Source organism: Pristiophorus japonicus, unplaced genomic scaffold (genome assembly GCF_044704955.1).
Source record: "Pristiophorus japonicus isolate sPriJap1 unplaced genomic scaffold, sPriJap1.hap1 HAP1_SCAFFOLD_228, whole genome shotgun sequence".
NCBI lineage: Eukaryota > Metazoa > Chordata > Chondrichthyes > Pristiophoridae > Pristiophorus > Pristiophorus japonicus.
In genome coordinates, this window is record NW_027251994.1 from 34,343 (window position 1) to 54,325 (window position 19,983).

The 19,983-nt window shown below is 58.3% G+C and overlaps 1 protein-coding gene across 4 annotated transcripts in view; it reads left to right on the forward strand.

The window, feature by feature from the left end:
• The window catches only part of LOC139245656 (hepatitis A virus cellular receptor 1-like), a 96,141-nt gene that overhangs the window by 10,084 nt on the left and 66,074 nt on the right, over nucleotides 1-19,983 (forward strand). Inside the window, exons 2-3 of one of the 4 annotated variants that reach the window (XM_070871238.1) lie at nucleotides 892-999; nucleotides 14,333-14,440. The exons of 1 other annotated variant lie outside the window; for it this stretch is intronic. In XM_070871238.1, the coding sequence (XP_070727339.1) occupies nucleotides 892-999; nucleotides 14,333-14,440 (216 nt within the window). Of the gene's footprint in view, nucleotides 1-891; nucleotides 1,000-14,332; nucleotides 14,441-18,358; nucleotides 18,469-19,779; nucleotides 19,888-19,983 lie in introns of those variants that run through there. 2 more of the 4 variants (XM_070871237.1, XR_011590043.1) reach the window with 2 other exon arrangements.

The window sequence follows — 19,983 nt, forward strand, 5'->3', positions numbered from 1 at the left end:
AGGGGCTGTAGGAGGTTACAGAGATATGGAGGGGTGTAGGGGCTGGAGGAGGTCACAGAGATCGGGAGGGGTGTAGGGTCTGGAGGAGGTTGCAGAGATAGGGAGGGGTATAGGGGCTGGAGGAGGTCACAGAGATCGGGAGGGGTGTAGGGTCTGGAGGAGGTTGCAGAGATAGGGAGGGGTGTAGGGGCTGGAGGAGGTTACAGAAATAGGGAGGGGTGTAGCGGCTGGAGGAGGTTACAGAGATAGGGAGGGGTGTAGGAGCTGGAGGAAATTACAGAGATAGGGAGGGGCGAGGGCCATGGAGGGGGTTACAGAGATAGGGAGGTGTGAAGGGGCTGGAGGAGGTTACAGAGATAGGGAGGGGTGTAGGGGCTCGAAGGGGTTACAGAGATAGGGAGGGGTGTAGGGGCTGGAGGGGGTTACAGAGATTGGGAGGGGTGTAGGGGTCTGGAGGAGGTTACAGAGTTAGGGAGGGGTGTAGGGTCTGGAGGAGGTTACAGAGATAGGGAGGGGTGTAAGGGCTGGAGGAGGTTACAGAGATAGGGAGGGGTGTAAGGGCTGGTGGAGGTTACAGAGATAGGGAGGGGTGTAGGGGCTGGAGGGGGTTACAGAGATAGGGAGGGGTGTAGGGGCTCGAGGGGGTTACAGAGAGAGGGAGGGGTGTAAGGGCTGGAGGAGGTTACAGAGATAGGGAGGGTTGTAGGGGCTGGAGGGGGTGACAGAGATAGGGAGGGGTGTAGGGGCTGGAGGAGGTTACAGAGATAGGGAGGGGTGTAGGGGCTGGAGGTGGTTACAGAGATAGGGAGGGAGCGGGGTTCGAGGGCCATGGAGGATTTGAAAACATGGAGGATTAAATTGACCTCACCTAACTGCTTCTCTCTCCCTCAGGTACAATGACCACACCAATGACGGTGCTCAGTGACACAACTTTAGTGACAGCTGTCAGTACACCTGGGGTCTCGACCACACTCACTGCTGACCATTCAACCCTCCCGGGTAAGCACGACCTCGGTCATTGTTGCTTTGTTCACTGCTGCAGGGTCGGAGGGGTCTGGGAGTCCCTCAGACAGAAGGAAGAGAAAATAAGACTTGCATTTATGCAGTGCCCTTCCTGGTGACCAGAACTTCTACATCCAGCTGAGGGAGCGGATAGGGAGGGGTGTAGGGGCTGGAGGAGGTTACAGAGATAGGGAGGGGTGTAGGGGCTGGAGAAGGTTACAGAGATAGGGAGAGGTGTAGGGGCTCGAGGAGGTTACAGAGATAGCGAGGGGTGTAGGGGCTGGAGGAGGTTACAGAGATAGGGAGGGGTGTCGGGGCTGGGGAGGGTTACAGAGATCGGGAGGGGTGTAGGGGCTGGAGGAGGTTACAGAGATAGGGAGGGATGTAGGGGCTGGAGGTGGTTACAGAGATAGGGAGAGGTGTAGGGCCTGGAGGTGGTTACAGAGATAGGGAGGGGTGTAGGGGCTGGAGGAGGTTACAGAGATAGGGAGGGGTGTAGTGGCTGGAGGAGGTTACAGAGATAGGGAAGGATGTAGGGGCTGGAGAAGGTCAGAGAGATTGGGAGGTGTGTAGGGGCTGGAGGAGGTTACAGAGATGAGAAGGGTGTCGGGGCTGGAGGTGGTTACAGAGATAGGGAGGGGTGTAGGGGCTGGAGGTGATTACACAGATAGGGAGGGGTGTAGCGGCTGGAGGAGGTTACAGAGATAGGGAGGGGTGTAGGGGCTGGAGAAGGTCACAGAGATAGGGAGAGGTGTAGGGGCTCGAGGAGGTTACAGAGATAGCGAGGGGTGTAGGGGCTGGAGGAGGTTACAGAGATAGGGAGGGGTGTCGGGGCTGGGGAGGGTTACAGAGATCGGGAGGGGTGTAGGGGCTGGAGGAGGTTACAGAGATAGGGAGGGATGTAGGGGCTGGAGGTGGTTACAGAGATAGGGAGAGGTGTAGGGCCTGGAGGTGGTTACAGAGATAGGGAGGGGTGTAGGGGCTGGAGGAGGTTACAGAGATAGGGAGGGGTGTAGTGGCTGGAGGAGGTTACAGAGATAGGGAAGGATGTAGGGGCTGGAGAAGGTCAGAGAGATTGGGAGGTGTGTAGGGGCTGGAGGAGGTTACAGAGATGAGAAGGGTGTCGGGGCTGGAGGTGGTTACAGAGATAGGGAGGGGTGTAGGGGCTGGAGGTGATTACACAGATAGGGAGGGGTGTAGCGGCTGGAGGAGGTTACAGAGATAGGGAGGGGTGTAGGGGCTGGAGAAGGTCACAGAGATAGGGAGGGGTGTAGCGACTGGAGGAGGTTACAGAGATAGGGAGGGGTGTAGGGGCTGGAGGAGGTTACAGACATAGGGAGAGGTGTAGGGCCTGGAGGTGGTTACAGAGATAGGGAGGGGTGTAGGGGCTGGAGGAGGTTACAGAGATAGGGAGGGGTGTAGTGGCTGGAGGAGGTTACAGAGATAGGGAGGGGTGTAGGGGCTGGAGAAGGTCACAGAGATAGGGAGGGGTGTAGCGACTGGAGGAGGTTACAGAGATAGGGAGGGGTGTAGGGGCTGGAGGAGGTTAAAGAGATAGGGAGGGGTGTAGGGGCTGGAGGTGGTAACAGAGATCGGGAGGGGTGTAGAGGCTGGAGGGGGTTTCAGTGATAGGGAGAGGTGTAGGGGCTGGAGGGGGTTACAGAGATAGGGAGGGGTGTAGGGGCTGGAGGAGGTTACAGAGATAGGTAGGGGTGTAGGTGCTGGAGGGGGTAACAGAGATAGGGAGGGGTGTAGGGGCTGGAGGGGGTTACAGAGATAGGGAGGAGTGTAGGGGCTGGAGGAGGTTACAGAGATAGGGAGGGGTGTAGTGGCTGGAGGGGCTTATAGAGATAGGGAGGGCTGTAGGGGCTGGAGGAGGTTACAGAGATAGGGAGGGTTGTAGCGGCTGGAGGAGGTTACAGAGATAGGGAGGGGTGTAGGGCCAGAGGAGGTTACAGAGAAAGGGAGGGGTGTAGGAGCTGGAGGAGGTTACAGAGATAGGGAGGGGTGTAGGGGCTGGAGTAGGTTACAGAGATTGGAAGGGGTGCAGGGGCTGGAGGGGGTTACAGAGATAGGGAGGGGTGTAGGGGCTGGAGGAGGTTACAGAGATAGGGAGGGGTGTAGGGGCTGGAGGAGGTTACAGAGATAGGGAGGGGCGAGGGCCATGGAGGGGGTTACAGAGATAGGGAGGGGTGTAGGGGCTGGAGGAGGTTACAGAGATAGGGAGGGGTGTAGTGGCTGGAGGAGGTTACAGAGATAGGGAGGGGTGTAGGGGCTGGAGAAGGTCACAGAGATAGGGAGGGGTGTAGCGACTGGAGGAGGTTACAGAGATAGGGAGGGGTGTAGGGGCTGGAGGAGGTTACAGAGATAGGGAGGGGTGTAGGGGCTGGAGGTGGTAACAGAGATCGGGAGGGGTGTAGAGGCTGGAGGGGGTTTCAGTGATAGGGAGAGGTGTAGGGGCTGGAGGGGGTTACAGAGATAGGGAGGGGTGTAGGGGCTGGAGGAGGTTACAGAGATAGGTAGGTGTGTAGGTGCTGGAGGGGGTAACAGAGATAGGGAGGGGTGTAGGGGCTGGAGGGGGTTACAGAGATAGGGAGGAGTGTAGGGGCTGGAGGAGGTTACAGAGATAGGGAGGGGTGTAGTGGCTGGAGGGGCTTATAGAGATAGGGAGGGCTGTAGGGGCTGGAGGAGGTTACAGAGATAGGGAGGGTTGTAGCGGCTGGAGGAGGTTACAGAGATAGGGAGGGGTGTAGGGCCAGAGGAGGTTACAGAGAAAGGGAGGGGTGTAGGGGCTGGAGGAGGTTACAGAGATAGGGAGGGGTGTAGGGGCTGGAGTAGGTTACAGAGATAGGGAGGGGTGTCGGGGCTGGGGAGGGTTACAGAGATCGGGAGGGGTGTAGGGGCTGGAGGAGGTTACAGAGATAGGGAGGGGTGTAGGGGCTGGAGGTGGTTACAGAGATAGGGAGAGGTGTAGGTGCTGGGGGGGTTTACGGAGATAGGGAGGGGTGTAGTGGCTGGAGGGGGTTACAGAGATAAGGAGGGGTGTAGGGGCTGGAGGGGGTTACAGAGATAGGGAGGTGTGTCGGGGTTTGAGGAGGTTACACAGATAGGGAGTGGTGTAGGTGCTGGAGGGGTTTACGGAGATAGGGAGGGGTGTAGTGGCTGGAGGAGGTTACAGAGATAGGGAGGGGTGTAGGGGCTGGAGAAGGTCACAGAGATAGGGAGGGGTGTAGCGACTGGAGGAGGTTACAGAGATAGGGAGGGGCGAGGGCCATGGAGGGGGTTACAGAGATAGGGAGGGGTGTAGGGGCTGGAGGAGGTTACAGAGATAGGGAGGGGTGTAGTGGCTGGAGGAGGTTACAGAGATAGGGAGGGGTGTAGGGGCTGGAGAAGGTCACAGAGATAGGGAGGGGTGTAGCGACTGGAGGAGGTTACAGAGATAGGGAGGGGTGTAGGGGCTGGAGGAGGTTACAGAGATAGGGAGGGGTGTAGGGGCTGGAGGTGGTAACAGAGATCGGGAGGGGTGTAGAGGCTGGAGGGGGTTTCAGTGATAGGGAGAGGTGTAGGGGCTGGAGGGGGTTACAGAGATAGGGAGGGGTGTAGGGGCTGGAGGAGGTTACAGAGATAGGTAGGGGTGTAGGTGCTGGAGGGGGTAACAGAGATAGGGAGGGGTGTAGGGGCTGGAGGAGGTTACAGAGATAGGGAGGGGTGTAGGGGCTGGAGGAGGTTACAGAGATAGGGAGGGGCGAGGGCCATGGAGGGGGTTACAGAGATAGGGAGGGGTGTAGGGGCTGGAGGAGGTTACAGAGATAGGGAGGGGTGTAGTGGCTGGAGGAGGTTACAGAGATAGGGAGGGGTGTAGGGGCTGGAGAAGGTCACAGAGATAGGGAGGGGTGTAGCGACTGGAGGAGGTTACAGAGATAGGGAGGGGTGTAGGGGCTGGAGGAGGTTACAGAGATCGGGAGGGGTGTAGGGGCTGGAGGAGGTTACAGAGATAGGGAGGGGTGTAGGGGCTGGAGGTGGTTACAGAGATAGGGAGGGGTGTAGGGGCTGGAGGAGGTTACAGAGATAGGGAGGGGTGTAGTGGCTGGAGGAGGTTACAGAGATAGGGAAGGGTGTAGGGGCTGGAGAAGGTCACAGATATTGGGAGGTGTGTAGGGGCTGGAGGAGGTTACAGAGATGAGAAGGGTGTCGGGGCTGGAGGTGGTTACAGAGAAAGGGAGGGGTGTAGGGGCTGGAGGTGATTACACAGATAGGGAGGGGTGTAGCGGCTGGAGGAGGTTACAGAGATAGGGAGGGGTGTAGGGGCTGGAGGAGGTTACAGAGATAGGGAGAGGTGTAGGGGCTGGAGGAGGTTATAGAGATAGGGAGGTGTGTAGGGGCTGGAGGGGGTTACAGAGATAGGGAGGGTGTAGGGGCTGGAGGGGGTTACAGAGATAAGGAGGGGTGTAGGGGCTGGAGGGGGTTACAGAGATAGGGAGGTGTGTCGGGGTTTGAGGAGGTTACACAGATAGGGAGTGGTGTAGGTGCTGGAGGGGTTTACGGAGATAGGGAGGGGTGTAGTGGCTGGAGGGGCTTATAGAGATAGGGAGGGCTGTAGGCGCTGGAGGAGGTTACAGAGATAGCGAGGGGTGTAGGGGCTGGAGGAGGTTACAGAGATAGGGAGGGGTGTAGGGGCTGGGGAGGGTTACAGAGATCGGGAGGGGTGTAGGGCCTGGAGGTGGTTACAGAGATAGGGAGAGGTGTAGGGGCTGGAGGAGGTTACAGAGATAGCGAGGGGTGTAGGGGCTGGAGGAGGTTACAGAGATAGGGAGGGATGTAGGGGCTGGAGGTGGTTACAGAGATAGGGTGGGGTGTATGGCCTGGAGGTGGTTACAGAGATAGGGAGGGGTGTAGGGGCTGGAGGAGGTTACAGAGATAGGGAGGGGTGTAGTGGCTGGAGGAGGTTACAGAGATAGGGAGGGGTGTAGGGGCTGGAGAAGGTCACAGAGATAGGGAGGGGTGTAGCGACTGGACGAGGTTACAGAGATAGGGAGGGGTGTAGGGGCTGGAGGAGGTTACAGAGATAGGGAGGGGTGTAGGGGCTGGAGGGGGTTACAGAGATAGGGAGGGGTGTCGGGGCTGGAGGTGGTAACAGAGATCGGGAGGGGTGTAGAGGCTGGAGGGGGTTTCAGTAATAGGGAGGGGTGTAGGGGCTGGAGGGGGTTACAGAGATAGGGAGGGGTGTAGGGGCTGGAGGGGGTTACAGAGATAGGGAGGGGTTTAGGGGCTGGAGGGGGTTACAGAGATAGGGAGGGGTGTAGGGGCTGGAGGGTGTTACAGAGATAGGGAGGGGTGTAGTGGCTGGAGGGGCTTACAGAGATAGGGAGGGCTGTAGGGGCTGGAGGAGGTTACAGAGATAGGGAGGGGTGTAGCGGCTGGAGAGGGTTACAGAGATAGGGAGGGGTGTAGGGGCTGGAGGAGGTCACAGAGATATGGAGGGGTGTAGGGGCTGGAGGCGGTTATAAAGATGGGGAGGGTTGTAGCGGCTGGAGGAGGTTACAGAGATAGGGAGGGGTGTAGGGGCTGGAGGGGGTTACAGAGATAGGGAGGGGTGTAGTGGCTGGAGGAGGTTACAGAGATAGGGAGGGGTGTAGTGGCTGGAGGAGGTTACAGAGATAGGGAGGGGTGTAGGGGCTGGAGGGGGTTACAGAGATAGGGAGGGGTGTAGTGGCTGGAGGAGGTTACAGAGATAGGGAGGGGTGTAGGGGCTGGAGGGGGTTACAGAGATAGGGAGGGGTGTAGGGGCTGTAGGAGGTTACAGAGATATGGAGGGGTGTAGGGGCTGGAGGAGGTTACAGAGATAGGGAGGGGTGTAGGGTCTGGAGGAGGTTACAGAGATAGGGAGGGGTGTCGGGGCTGGAGGAGGTTACAGAGATAGGGAGGGGTGTAGGGGCCTGTGGAGGTTACAGAGATAGGGAGGGGTGTAGGGGCTGGAGGAGGTTACAGAGATAGGGAGGGGTGTAGGGGCTGGAGGTGGTTACACAGATAGGGAGTGGTGTAGGGGCTGGAGGAGTTTACAGAGATAGGGAGGGGTATAGGGGCTGGAGGAGGTTACAGTGATAGGGAGGAGTGTCGGGGTTTGAGGAGGTGACAGAGATATGGATGGGTGTAGGGGCTGGAGGAGGTTACAGAGATAGGGAGGGGTGTAGGGGCTGCAGGTGGTTACAGAGATAGGGAGGAGTGTCGGGGTTTGAGGAGGTGACAGAGATATGGATGGGTGTAGGGGCTGGAGGAGGTTACAGAGATAGGGAGGGGTGTAGGGGCTGGAGGTGATAACAGAGATCGGGAGGGCTGTAGGGGCTGGAGGAGGTTACAGAGATAGGGAGGAGTGTCGGGGCTGGAGGGGGTTACAGAGATCGGGAGGGGTGTAGGGGCTGGAGGAGGTTACAGAGATAGGGAGGGGTGCAGGGGCTGGAGGGGGTTACGGATTTAGGGAGGGGTGTAGGGACTGGAGGAGGTTACGGAGATAGGGAGGGGTGTCGGGGCTGGAGGGGGTTACAGAGATCGGGAGGGGTGTAGGGGCTGGAGGAGGTTACAGAGATAGGGAGGGGTGTAGGGGCTGGAGGGGGTTACAGAGATAGGGAGGAGTGTCGGGGCTGGAGGGGGTTACAGAGATCGGGAGGGGTGTAGGGACTGGAGGAGGTTACAGAGATAGGGAGGAGTGTCGGGGCTGGAGGGGGTTACAGAGATCGGGAGGGGTGTAGGGGCTGGAGGAGGTTACAGAGATAGGGAGGGGTGTAGGGGCTGGAGGGGGTTACAGAGTTAGGGAGGGGGTGTAGGGGCTGGAGGGGGTTACAGAGTTAGGGAGGGGTGTAGGGGCTGGAAAAAGTCACAGAGATAGGGAGGGGTGTAGGGGCTGGAGGGGGTTACAGAGATAGGGAGGGGTGTAGGGGCTGGAGGTGGTTACAGAGATAGGGAGAGGTGTAGGGCCTGGAGGTGGTTACAGAGATAGGGAGGGGTGTAGGGGCTGGAGGAGGTTACAGAGATAGGGAGGGGTGTAGTGGCTGGAGGAGGTTACAGAGATAGGGAAGGGTGTAGGGGCTGGAGAAGGTCACATAGATTGGGAGGTGTGTAGGGGCTGGAGGAGGTTACAGAGATGAGAAGGGTGTCGGGGCTGGAGGTGGTTACAGAGATAGGGAGGGGTGTAGGGGCTGGAGGTGATTACACAGATAGGGAGGGTTGTAGCGGCTGGAGGAGGTTACAGAGATAGGGAGGGTGTAGGGGCTGGAGGGGGTTACAGAGATAGGGAGGGGTGTAGGGGCTGGAGGGGGTTACAGAGATAGGGAGGTGTGTCGGGGTTTGAGGAGGTTACACAGATAGGGAGTGGTGTAGGTGCTGGAGGGGTTTACGGAGATAGGGAGGGGTGTAGTGGCTGGAGGGGCTTATAGAGATAGGGAGGGCTGTAGGGGCTGGAGGAGGTTACAGAGATAGCGAGGGGTGTAGGGGCTGGAGGAGGTTACAGAGATAGGGAGGGGTGTCGGGGCTGGGGAGGGTTACAGAGATCGGGAGAGGTGTAGGGCCTGGAGGTGGTTACAGAGATAGGGAGAGGTGTAGGGGCTGGAGGAGGTTACAGAGATAGCGAGGGGTGTAGGGGCTGGAGGAGGTTACAGAGATAGGGAGGGATGTAGGGGCTGGAGGTGGTTACAGAGATAGGGAGAGGTGTAGGGCCTGGAAGTGGTTACAGAGATAGGGAGGGGTGTAGGGGCTGGAGGAGGTTACAGAGATAGGGAGGGGTGTAGCGGCTGGAGGAGGTTCCAGATATAGGGAGGGGTGTAGGGGCTGGAGGAGGTTACAGAGATAGGGAGAGGTGTAGGGGCTGGAGGAGGTTATAGAGATAGGGAGGTGTGTAGGGGCTGGAGGGGGTAACAGAGATAGGGAGGGTGTAGGGGCTGGAGGGGGTTACAGAGATAGGGAGGGGTGTAGGGGCTGGAGGGGGTTACAGAGATAGGGAGGTGTGTCGGGGTTTGAGGAGGTTACACAGATAGGGAGTGGTGTAGGTGCTGGAGGGGTTTACGGAGATAGGGAGGGGTGTAGTGGCTGGAGGGGCTTATAGAGATAGGGAGGGCTGTAGGGGCTGGAGGAGGTTACAGAGATAGCGAGGGGTGTAGGGGCTGGAGGAGGTTACAGAGATAGGGAGGGATGTAGGGGCTGGAGGTGGTTACAGAGATAGGGAGAGGTGTAGGGCCTGGAGGTGGTTACAGAGATAGGGAGGGGTGTCGGGGCTGGAGGAGGTTACAGAGATAGGGAGGGGTGTAGTGGCTGGAGGAGGTTACAGAGATAGGGAGGGGTGTAGGGGCTGGAGAAGGTCACAGAGATAGGGAGGGGTGTAGCGACTGGACGAGGTTACAGAGATAGGGAGGGGTGTAGGGGCTGGAGGAGGTTACAGAGATAGGGAGGGTTGTAGGGGCTGGAGGGGGTTACAGAGATAGGGAGGGGTGTAGGGGCTGGAGGTGGTAACAGAGATCGGGAGGGGTGTAGAGGCTGGAGGGGGTTTCAGTGATAGGGAGGGGTGTAGGGGCTGGAGGGGGTTACAGAGATAGGGAGGGGTGTAGGGGCTGGAGGGGGTTACAGAGATAGGGAGGGGTGTAGGGGCTGGAGGGGGTTACAGAGATAGGGAGGGGTGTAGGGGCTGGAGGGTGTTACAGAGATAGGGAGGGGTGTAGTGGCTGGAGGGGCTTATAGAGATAGGGAGGGCTGTAGGGGCTGGAGGAGGTTACAGAGATAGGGAGGGGTGTAGCAGCTGGAGAGGGTTACAGAGATAGGGAAGGGTGTAGGGGCTGGAGGGGGTTACAGAGATAGGGAGGGGTGTAGGGGCTGTAGGAGGTTACAGAGATATGGAGGGGTGTAGGGGCTGGAGGAGGTTACAGAGATAGGGAGGGGTGTAGGGTCTGGAGGAGGTTACAGAGATAGGGAGGGGTGTAGGGGCTGGAGGAGGTTACAGAGATAGGGAGGGGTGTAGGGGCCTGTGGAGGTTACAGAGATAGGGAGGGGTCTATGGGCTGGAGGAGGTTACAGAGATAGGGAGGGGTGTAGGGGCTGGAGGTGGTTACACAGATAGGGAGTGGTGTAGGGGCTGGAGGAGTTTACAGAGATAGGGAGGGGTATAGGGGCTGGAGGAGGTTACAGTGATAGGGAGGAGTGTCGGGGTTTGAGGAGGTGACAGAGATATGGATGGGTGTAGGGGCTGGAGGAGGTTACAGAGATAGGGAGGGGTGTAGGGGCTGCAGGTGGTTACAGAGATAGGGAGGAGTGTCGGGGTTTGAGGAGGTGACAGAGATATGGATGGGTGTAGGGGCTGGAGGAGGTTACAGAGATAGGGAGGGGTGTAGGGGCTGAAGTTGATAACAGAGATAGGGAGGGCTGTAGGGGCTGGAGGAGGTTGCAGAGATAGGGAGGAGTGTCGGGGCTGGAGGGGGTTACAGAGATCGGGAGGGGTGTAGGGGCTGGAGGAGGTTACAGAGATAGGGAGGGGTGTAGGGGCTGGAGGGGGTTACAGAGTTAGGGAGGGGTGTAGGGACTGGAGGAGGTTACGGAGATAGGGAGGGGTGTCGGGGCTGGAGGGGGTTACAGAGATCGGGAGGGGTGTAGGGGCTGGAGGAGGTTACAGAGATATGGAGGGGTGTAGGGGCTGGAGGGGGTTACAGAGATAGGGAGGAGTGTCGGGGCTGGAGGGGGTTACAGAGATCGGGAGGGGTGTAGGGACTGGAGGAGGTTACAGAGATAGGGAGGAGTGTCGGGGCTGGAGGGGGTTACAGAGATCGGGAGGGGTGTAGGGGCTGGAGGAGGTTACAGAGATAGGGAGGGGTGTAGGGGCTGGAGGGGGTTACAGAGTTAGGGAGGGGGTGTAGGGGCTGGAGGGGGTTACAGAGTTAGGGAGGGGTGTAGGGGCTGGAAAAAGTCACAGAGATAGGGAGGGGTGTAGGGGCTGGAGGGGGTTACAGAGATAGGGAGGGGTGTAGGGGCTGGAGGTGGTTACAGAGATAGGGAGATGTGTACGGCCTGGAGGTGGTTACAGAGATAGGGAGGGGTGTAGGGGCTGGAGGAGGTTACAGAGATAGGGAGGGGTGTAGTGGCTGGAGGAGGTTACAGAGATAGGGAAGGGTGTAGGGGCTGGAGAAGGTCACAGAGATTGGGAGGTGTGTAGGGGCTGGAGGAGGTTACAGAGATGAGAAGGGTGTCGGGGCTGGAGGTGGTTACAGAGATAGGGAGGGGTGTAGCGGCTGGAGGAGGTTACAGAGATAGGGAGGGGTGTAGGGGCTGGAGGAGGTTACAGAGATATGGAGAGGTGTAGAGGCTGGAGGAGGTTATAGAGATAGGGAGGTGTGTAGGGGCTGGAGGGGGTTACAGAGATAGGGAGGGTGTAGGGGCTGGAGGGGGTTACAGAGATAGGGAGGGGTGTAGGGGCTGGAGGGGGTTACAGAGATAGGGAGGTGTGTCGGGGTTTGAGGAGGTTACACAGATAGGGAGTGGTGTAGGTGCTGGAGGGGTTTACGGAGACAGGGAGGGGTGTCGTGGCTGGAGGGGCTTATCGAGATAGGGAGGGCTGTAGGGGCTGGAGGAGGTTACAGAGATAGCGAGAGGTGTAGGGGCTGGAGGAGGTTACAGAGATAGGGAGGGGTGTCGGGGCTGGGGAGGGTTACAGAGATCGGGAGGGGTGTAGGGCCTGGATGTGGTTACAGAGATAGGGAGAGGTGTAGGGGCTGGAGGAGGTTACAGAGATAGCGAGGGGTGTAGGGGCTGGAGGAGGTTACAGAGATAGGGAGGGATGTAGGGGCTGGAGGTGGTTACAGAGATAGGGAGAGATGTAGGGCCTGGAGGTGTTTACAGAGATAGGGAGGGGTGTAGGGGCTGGAGGAGGTGACAGAGATAGGGAGGGGTGTAGTGGCTGGAGGAGGTTACAGAGATAGGGAGAGGTGTAGGGGCTGGAGAAGGTCACAGAGATAGGGAGGGGTGTAGCGACTGGACGAGGTTACAGAGATAGGGAGGGGTGTAGGGGCTGGAGGAGGATACAGAGATAGGGAGGGGTGTAGGGGCTGGAGGGGGTTACAGAGATAGGGAGGGGTGTAGGGGCTGGAGGTGGTAACAGAGATCGGGAGGGGTGTAGAGGCTGGAGGGGGTTTCAGTGATAGGGAGGGGTGTAGGGGCTGGAGGGGGTTACAGAGATAGGGAGGGGTGTAGGGGCTGGAGGGGGTTACAGAGATAGGGAGGGGTGTAGGGGCTGGAGGGGGTTACAGAGATAGGGAGGGGTGTAGGGGCTGTAGGAGGTTACAGAGATATGGAGGGGTGTAGGGGCTGGAGGAGGTTACAGAGATAGGGTGCAGTGTAGAGGTTGGAGGAGGTTACTTAGATAGGGAGGTGTGTAGGGGCTGGAGGAGGTTACAGAGATAGGGAGGGGTGTAGGGTCTGGAGGAGGTTACAGAGATAGGGAGGGGTGTAGGGGCTGGAGGAGGTTACAGAGATAGGGAGGGGTGTAGGGGCCTGTGGAGGTTACAGAGATAGGGAGGGGTGTAGGGGCTGGAGGAGGTTACAGAGATAGGGAGGGGTGTAGGGGCTGGAGGTGGTTACACAGATAGGGAGTGGTGTAGGGGCTGGAGGAGTTTACAGAGATAGGGAGGGGTATAGGGGCTGGAGGAGGTTACAGAGATAGGGAGGAGTGTCAGGGTTTGAGGAGGTGACAGAGATATGGATGGGTGTAGGGGCTGGAGGAGGTTACAGAGATTGGGAGGGGTGCAGGGGCTGGAGGTGATAACAGAGATAGGGAGGGCTGTAGGGGCTGGAGGAGGTTACAGAGATAGGGAGGAGTGTCGCGGCTGGAGGGGGTTACAGAGATCGGGAGGGGTGTAGGGGCTGGAGGAGGTTACAGAGATAGGGAGGGGTGTAGGGGCTGGAGGGGGTTACAGAGTTAGGGAGGGGTGTAGGGACTGGAGGAGGTTACGGAGATAGGGAGGGGTGTCGGGGCTGGAGGGGGTTGCAGAGATCGGGAGGGGTGTAGGGGCTGGAGGGGGTTACAGAGATCGGGAGGGGTGTAGGGGCTGGAGGAGGTTACAGAGATAGGGAGGGGTGTAGGGGCTGGAGGGGGTTACAGAGTTAGGGAGGGGGTGTAGGGGCTGGAGGGGGTTACAGAGTTAGGGAGGGGTGTAGGGGCTGGAAAATGTCACAGAGATAGGGAGGGGTGTAGGGGCTGGAGGGGGTTACAGAGATAGGGAGGGGTGTAGGGGCTGGAGGAGGTTACAGAGATAGGGAGGGGTGTAGGGGCTGGAGGGGGTTACAGAGATAGGGAGGAGTGTCGGGGTTTGAGGAGGTTACAGAGATAGGGAGGGGTTTAGGGGCTGGAGGAGGTTAGAGATATGGAGGGGTGTAAGTGCTGGAGGAGGTTACAGAGATAGGGTGCAGTGTAGAGGTTGGAGGAGGTTACTTAGATAGGGAGGGGTGTAGGGGCTGGAGGACGTTACAGAGATAGGGAGGGGTGTAGGGGCTGGAGGAGGTTACAGAGATAGGGAGGTGTGTCGGGGCTGGAGGTGGTTACACAGATAGGGAGGGGTGTAGGGGCTGGAGGTGATTACAGAGCTAGGGAGGGGTGAAGGGGCTGGAGGAGGTTACAGAGATAGGGAAGGGTGTAGGGGCTGGAGGGGGTTACAGAGATAGGGAGGGGTGTAGCGGCTGGAGGAGGTTACAGAGATAGGGAGGGGTGTAGGGGCTGGAGAAGGTCACAGAGATAGGGAGGGATGTAGGGGCTGGAGAAGGTCGCAGAGATAGGGAGGGGTGTAGGGGCTGGAGGAGGTTACAGAGATAGGGAGGGGTGTAGGGGCTGGAGGGGGTTACAAAGATAGGGAAGGGTGTAGGGGTCTGGAGGAGGTTACAGAGATAGGGAGGGGTGTAGGGGCTGGAGGAGGTTACAGAGATAGGGAGGGGTGCAGGGGCTGGAGGAGGTTACAGAGATAGTGAGAGGTGTAGGGGCTGGAGGAGGTTACAGAGATAGTGAGAGGTGTAGGGGCTGGAGGAGGTTACAGAGATAGGGAGGGGTGTAGGGGTCTGGAGGAGGCTACAGATATAGGGAAGGGGTAGGTTCTGGAGGGGGTTACTGAGATAGGGACAGGTGTAGGAGCCGGAGTAGGTTACAGAGATAGGGAGGGGTGTAGGGGCTGGAGCGGGTTCCAGAGATAGGGAGGGTTGTAGGGGCTGGAGGAGGTTACAGAGATAGGGAGGGATCGGGGTTCGAGGGCCATGGAGGATTTGAAAACATGGAGGATTAAATTGACCTCACCTAACTGCTTCTCTCTCCCCTCAGGTACAATGACCACACCAATGAAGGTGCTCAGTGACACAACTTTAGTGACAGCTGTCAGTACACCTGGGGTCACGACCACACTCACTGCTGACCATTCAACCCTCCCGGGTAAGCACGACCTCGGTCATTGTTGCTTTGTTCACTGCTGCAGGGTCGGAGGGGTCTGGGAGTCCCTCAGACAGAAGGATAAGAAAATAAGACTCACATTTTTTTAGTGCCCTTCCTGGCAACCAGAACTTCTATATCCAGCTGAGAGAGCGGATAGGGAGGGGTGTAGGGGCTGGAGGGGGTTACAGAGATAGGGAGGTGTGTAGGGGCTGGAGGGGGTCACAGAGATAGGGAGGGGTGAAGGGGCTGGAAGGGTGACAGGGATAGCGAGGGGTGTAGGGGCTGGAGGAGTTTACAGAAATAGGGAGGGGTGTAGGGGCTGGAGGGGGTTACAGAGATAGGGAGGGGTGAAGGGGCTGGAGGAGGTTACAGAGCTAGTGAGGGATGTATGAGCTGGAGGGGGTTTCAGAGATAGGGAGGGGTGTAGGGGCTGGAGGGGTTTACAGAGACAGGGAGGGGTGTAGGGGCTGGAGGAGGTTACAGAGATAGGGACGGGTGTAGGGGCTGGAGGAGGCTACAGATATAGGGAAGGGGTAGGTTCTGGAGGGGGTTACTGAGATAGGGACAGGTGTAGGAGCCGGAGTAGGTTACAGAGATAGGGAGGGGTGTAGGGGCTGGAGCGGGTTCCAGAGATAGGGAGGGTTGTAGGGGCTGGAGGAGGTTACAGAGATAGGAAGGGGTGAAGGGGCTGGAGGAGGTTTCTGAGATAGGGAGGGGTGTAGGGGCTGAAGGATGTTACAGAGATAGGGAGGGGTGGAGGGGCTGGATGGGGTTGCAGAGATAGGGAGGGGTTTCGGTGCTGGAGGAGGTTACAGAGATAGGGAGGAGTGTAGGTGCTGGAGGGGGTTACAGAGACAGGGAGGGGTGTAGGGGTTGGAGGGGGTTACAGAGATAGGGAGGGGTGTAGGGGCTGGAGGAGGATACAGAGATAGGGAGGGGTGTAGGGGTCTGGAGGAGGTTACAGACATAGGGAGGGGTGTCGTGGCTGGAGGAGGTTACAGAGATAGGGAGGGGTGTAGGGGCTGGAGGTGGTTACAGAGATAGGGAGGGATGTAGGGGCTGGAGGAGGTTACAGAGATAGGGAGGGGTGTAGGGGCTGGAGGGGGTTACAGAGATAGGGAGGGGTGTAGTGGCTGGAGGGGGTTACAGAGATAGGGAGGGGTGTAGGGGCTGGAGGGGGTTACAGAGATAGGGAGAGGTGTAGGGGCTGGAGGGTGTTACAGAGATAGGGAGTGGTGTAGGGGCTGGAGGAGGATACAGAGATAGGGAGGGGTGTAGGGGCTGGAGGGGGTTACAGAGATAGGGAGGGGTGTAGTGGCTGGAGGGGGTTACAGAGATAGGGAGGGGTGTAGGGACTGGAGGAGGATACAGAGATAGGGCGGGATGTAGGGGCTGGAGGGGGTTACAGAGATAGCGAGGGGTAGAGTGGCTGGAGGGGTTTACAGAGATAGGGAGGGGTCTAGTGGCTGGAGGAGGTTACAGAGATAGGGAGGGGTGTAGGGGCTGGAGGAGGTTACAGAGATAGGGAGGTGTGTAGGGGCCGGAGGGGGTTACAGAGATAGGGAGGGAGCGGGGTTCGAGGACCATGGAGGATTTGAAAACAAGGAGGATTAAATTGACCTCACCTAACTGCTTCTCTCTCCCCTCAGGTACAATGACCACACCAATGACGGTGCTCAGTGACACAACTTTAGTGACAGCTGTCAGTACACCTGGGGTCTCGACCACACTCACTGCTGACCATTCAACCCTCCCGGGTAAGCACGACCTCGGTCATTGTTGCTTTGTTCACTGCTGCAGGGTCGGAGGGGTCTGGGAGTCCCTCAGACAGAAGGATATGAAAATAAGACTTGCATTTATACAGTGCCCTTCCTGGCGACCAGAACTTCTACACCCAGTTGAGAGAGCGGATAGGGAGGGGTGTAGGGGCTGGAGGGGTTACAGAGATAGGGAGGGGTGTAGGGGCTGGGGGAGGTTACAGAGATAGGGAGGTGTGTAGGGGCTGGAGGGGGTTACAGAGATAGGGAAGGGTGTAGGGGCTGGAGGAGGTTACAGAGATAGGGAGGGGTGTAGGGGCTGGAGGGGGATACAGAGATCGGGAGGGATGTAGGGGCTGGAGGAGGATACAGAGATAGGGAGGGGTGTAGGGGCTGGAGGAGGTTACAGAGATAGGGAGGGGTGTAGCGGCTGGAGGGGGTTACAGAGATAGGGAGGGGTGTAGGGACTGGAGGGGTTACAGAGATAGGGAGGGGTGTAGGGGCTGGAGGAGGTTACAGAGATAGGGAGGGGTGTAGGGGCTGGAGGAGGTTGCAGAGATAGGGACGGGTGTAGGGGCTGGAGGAGGCTACAGATATAGGGAAGGGGTAGGTTCTGGAGGGGGTTACTGAGATAGGGAGGGGTGAAGGGGTTGGAGGAGGTTGCAGAATAGGGAGGGTTGTAGGGGCTGGAGGAGGTTACAGAGATAGGGAGGGGTGTAGGGGCTGGAGCGGGTTCCAGATATAGGGAGGGTTGTAGGGGCTGGAGGAGGTTACAGAGATAGGGAGGGGTGAAGGGGTTGGAGGAGGTTTCTGAGATAGGGAGGGGTGAAGGGGCTGGAGGAGGTTTCTGAGATAGGCAGGGGTGTAGGGGCTGGATGGGGTTGCAGAGATAGGGATGGTTTTCGGTGCTGGAGGAGGTTACAGAGATAGGGAGGAGTGTAGATGCTGGAGGGGGTTACAGAGACAGGGAGGGGTGTAAGGGTTGGAGGGGGTTACAGAGATAGGGAGGGGTGTAGGGGCTGGAGGAGGATATAGAGATAGGGAGGGGTGTAGGGGTCTGGAGGAGGTTACAGAGATGGGGTGGGGTTTAGGGGCTGGAGGGGGTTACTGATAGGGAGGGGTGTAGGGGCTGGAGGAGGTTACAGAGATAGGGAAGGGTGTAGGGGCTGGAGGGGGTTACAGAGATAGGGAGGGGTATAGGGGCTGGAGGGGGTTACAGAGATAGGGAGGGGTGTAGGGGCTGGAGGGGGTTACAGAGATAGTGAGAGGTGTAGGGGCTGGAGGGTGTTACAGAGATAGGGAGTGGTGTAGGGGCTGGAGGAGGATACAGAGATAGGGAGTGGTGTAGGGGCTGGAGGGGGTTACAGAGATAGGGAGGGGTGTAGTGGCTGGAGGGGGTTACAGAGATAGGGAGGGGTGTAGGGGCTGGAGTGGGTTACAGAGATAGGGAGGGGTGTAGTGGCTGGAGGAGGATACAGAGATAGGGCGGGATGTAGGGGCTGGAGGGGGTTACAGAGATAGCGAGGGGTAGAGTGGCTGGAGGGGTTTACAGAGATAGGGAGGGGTGTAGGGGCTGGAGGAGGTTACAGAGATAGGGAAGGGTGTAGGGGCTGGAGGAGGTTACAGAGATAGGGAGTGGTGTAGGGGCTGGAGGAGGTTACAGAGATAGGGAGGGATGTAGGGGCTGGAGGAGGTTACAGAGATCGGGAGTGGTGTAGGGGCTGGAGGGGGTTACAGAGATAGGGAGGGGTGTAGGGGCTGGAGGGGGTTACAGAGATAGGGAGTGGTGTAGTGGCTGGAGGAGGTTACAGAGATAGGGAGGGATGTCGGGGCTGGAGGGGGTTACAGAGATAGCGAGGGGTGTAGTAGCTGGAGGGGTTTACAGAGATAGGGAGGGGTGTAGTGGCTGGAGGAGGTTACAGAGATAGGGAGGGGTGTAGGGGCTGGAGGAGGTTACAGAGATAGGGAGGGGTGTAGGGGCTGGAGGAGGTTACAGAGATAGGGAGGTGTGTCGGGGCTGGAGGGGGTTACAGAGATAGGGAGGGGAGTAGGGGCCGGAGGGGGTTACAGAGATAGGGAGGGAGCGGGGTTCGAGGGCCATGGAGGATTTGAAAACAAGGAGGATTAAATTGACCTCACCTAACTGCTTCTCTCTACCCTCAGGTACAATGACCACACCAATGACGGTGCTCAGTGACACAACTTTAGTGACAGCTGTCAGTACACCTGGGGTCTCGACCACACTCACTGCTGACCATTCAACCCTCCCGGGTAAGCACGACCTCGGTCATTGTTGCTTTGTTCACTGCTGCAGGGTCGGAGGGGTCTGGGAGTCCCTCAGACAGAAGGATATGAAAATAAGACTCCCATTTATACAGTGCCCTTCCTGGCGACCAGAACTTCTACACCCAGTTGAGAGAGCGGATAGGGAGGGGTGTAGGGGCTGGAGGGGTTACAGAGATAGGGAGGGGTGTAGGGGCTGGGGGAGGTTACAGAGATAGGGAGGGGTGTAGGGGCTGGAGGGGGTTACAGAGATAGGGAAGGGTGTAGGGGCTGGAGGAGGTTACAGAGATAGGGAGGGTGTAGGGGCTGGAGGAGTTTACAGAGATAGGGAGGGGTGTAGGGGCTGGAGGAGGTTACAGAGATAGGGAGGGGTGTAGGGGCTGGAGGGGGTTACAGAGATAGGGAGGGGTGTAGGGACTGGAGGGGTTACAGAGATAGGGAGGGGTGCAGGGGCTGGAGGAGGTTACAGAGATAGGGACGGGTGTAGGGGCTGGAGGAGGCTACAGATATAGGGAAGGGGTAGGTTCTGGAGGGGGTTACTGAGATAGGGAGGGGTGAAGGGGTTGGAGGAGGTTGCAGAGATAGGGAGGGTTGTAGGGGCTGGAGGAGGTTACAGAGATAGGGAGGGGTGTAGGGGCTGGAGCGGGTTCCAGAGATAGGGAGGGTTGTAGGGGCTGGAGGAGGTTACAGAGATAGGGAGGGGTGAAGGGGTTGGAGGAGGTTTCTGAGATAGGGAGGGGTGAAGGGGCTGAAGGAGGTTTCTGAGATAGGGAAGGGTGTAGGGGCTGGAGGGGGTTACAGAGTTAGGGATGGGTTTCGGTGCTGGAGGAGGTTACAGAGATAGGGAGGAGTGTAGATGCTGGAGGGGGTTACAGAGACAGGGAGGGGTGTAAGGGTTGGAGGGGGTTACAGAGATAGGGAGGGGTGTAGGGGCTGGAGGAGGATATAGAGATAGGGAGGGGTGTAGGGGTCTGGAGGAGGTTACAGAGATGGGGTGGGGTTTAGGGGCTGGAGGGGGTTACAGATAGGGAGGGGTGTAGGGGCTGGAGGAGGTTACAGAGATAGGGAAGGGTGTAGGGGCTGGAGGGGGTTACAGAGATAGGGAGGGGTATAGGGGCTGGAGGGGGTTACAGAGATAGGGAGGGGTGTAGGGGCTGGAGGGGGTTACACAGATAGGGAGTGGTGTAGGGGCCGGAGGGGGTTACAGAGATAGGGAGCGAGCGGGGTCGAGGACCATGGAGGATTTGAAAACATGGAGGATTAAATTGACCTCACCTAACTGCTTCTCTCTACCCTCAGGTACAATGACCACACCAATGAAGGTGCTCAGTGACACAACTTTAGTGACAGCTGTCAGTACACCTGGGGTCCCGACCACACTCACTGCTGACCATACAACCCTCCCGGGTAAGCACGACCTCGGTCATTGTTGCTTTGTTCACTGCTGCAGGGTCGGAGGGGTCTGGGAGTTTCTCAGACAGAAGGATAAGAAAATAAGACTCA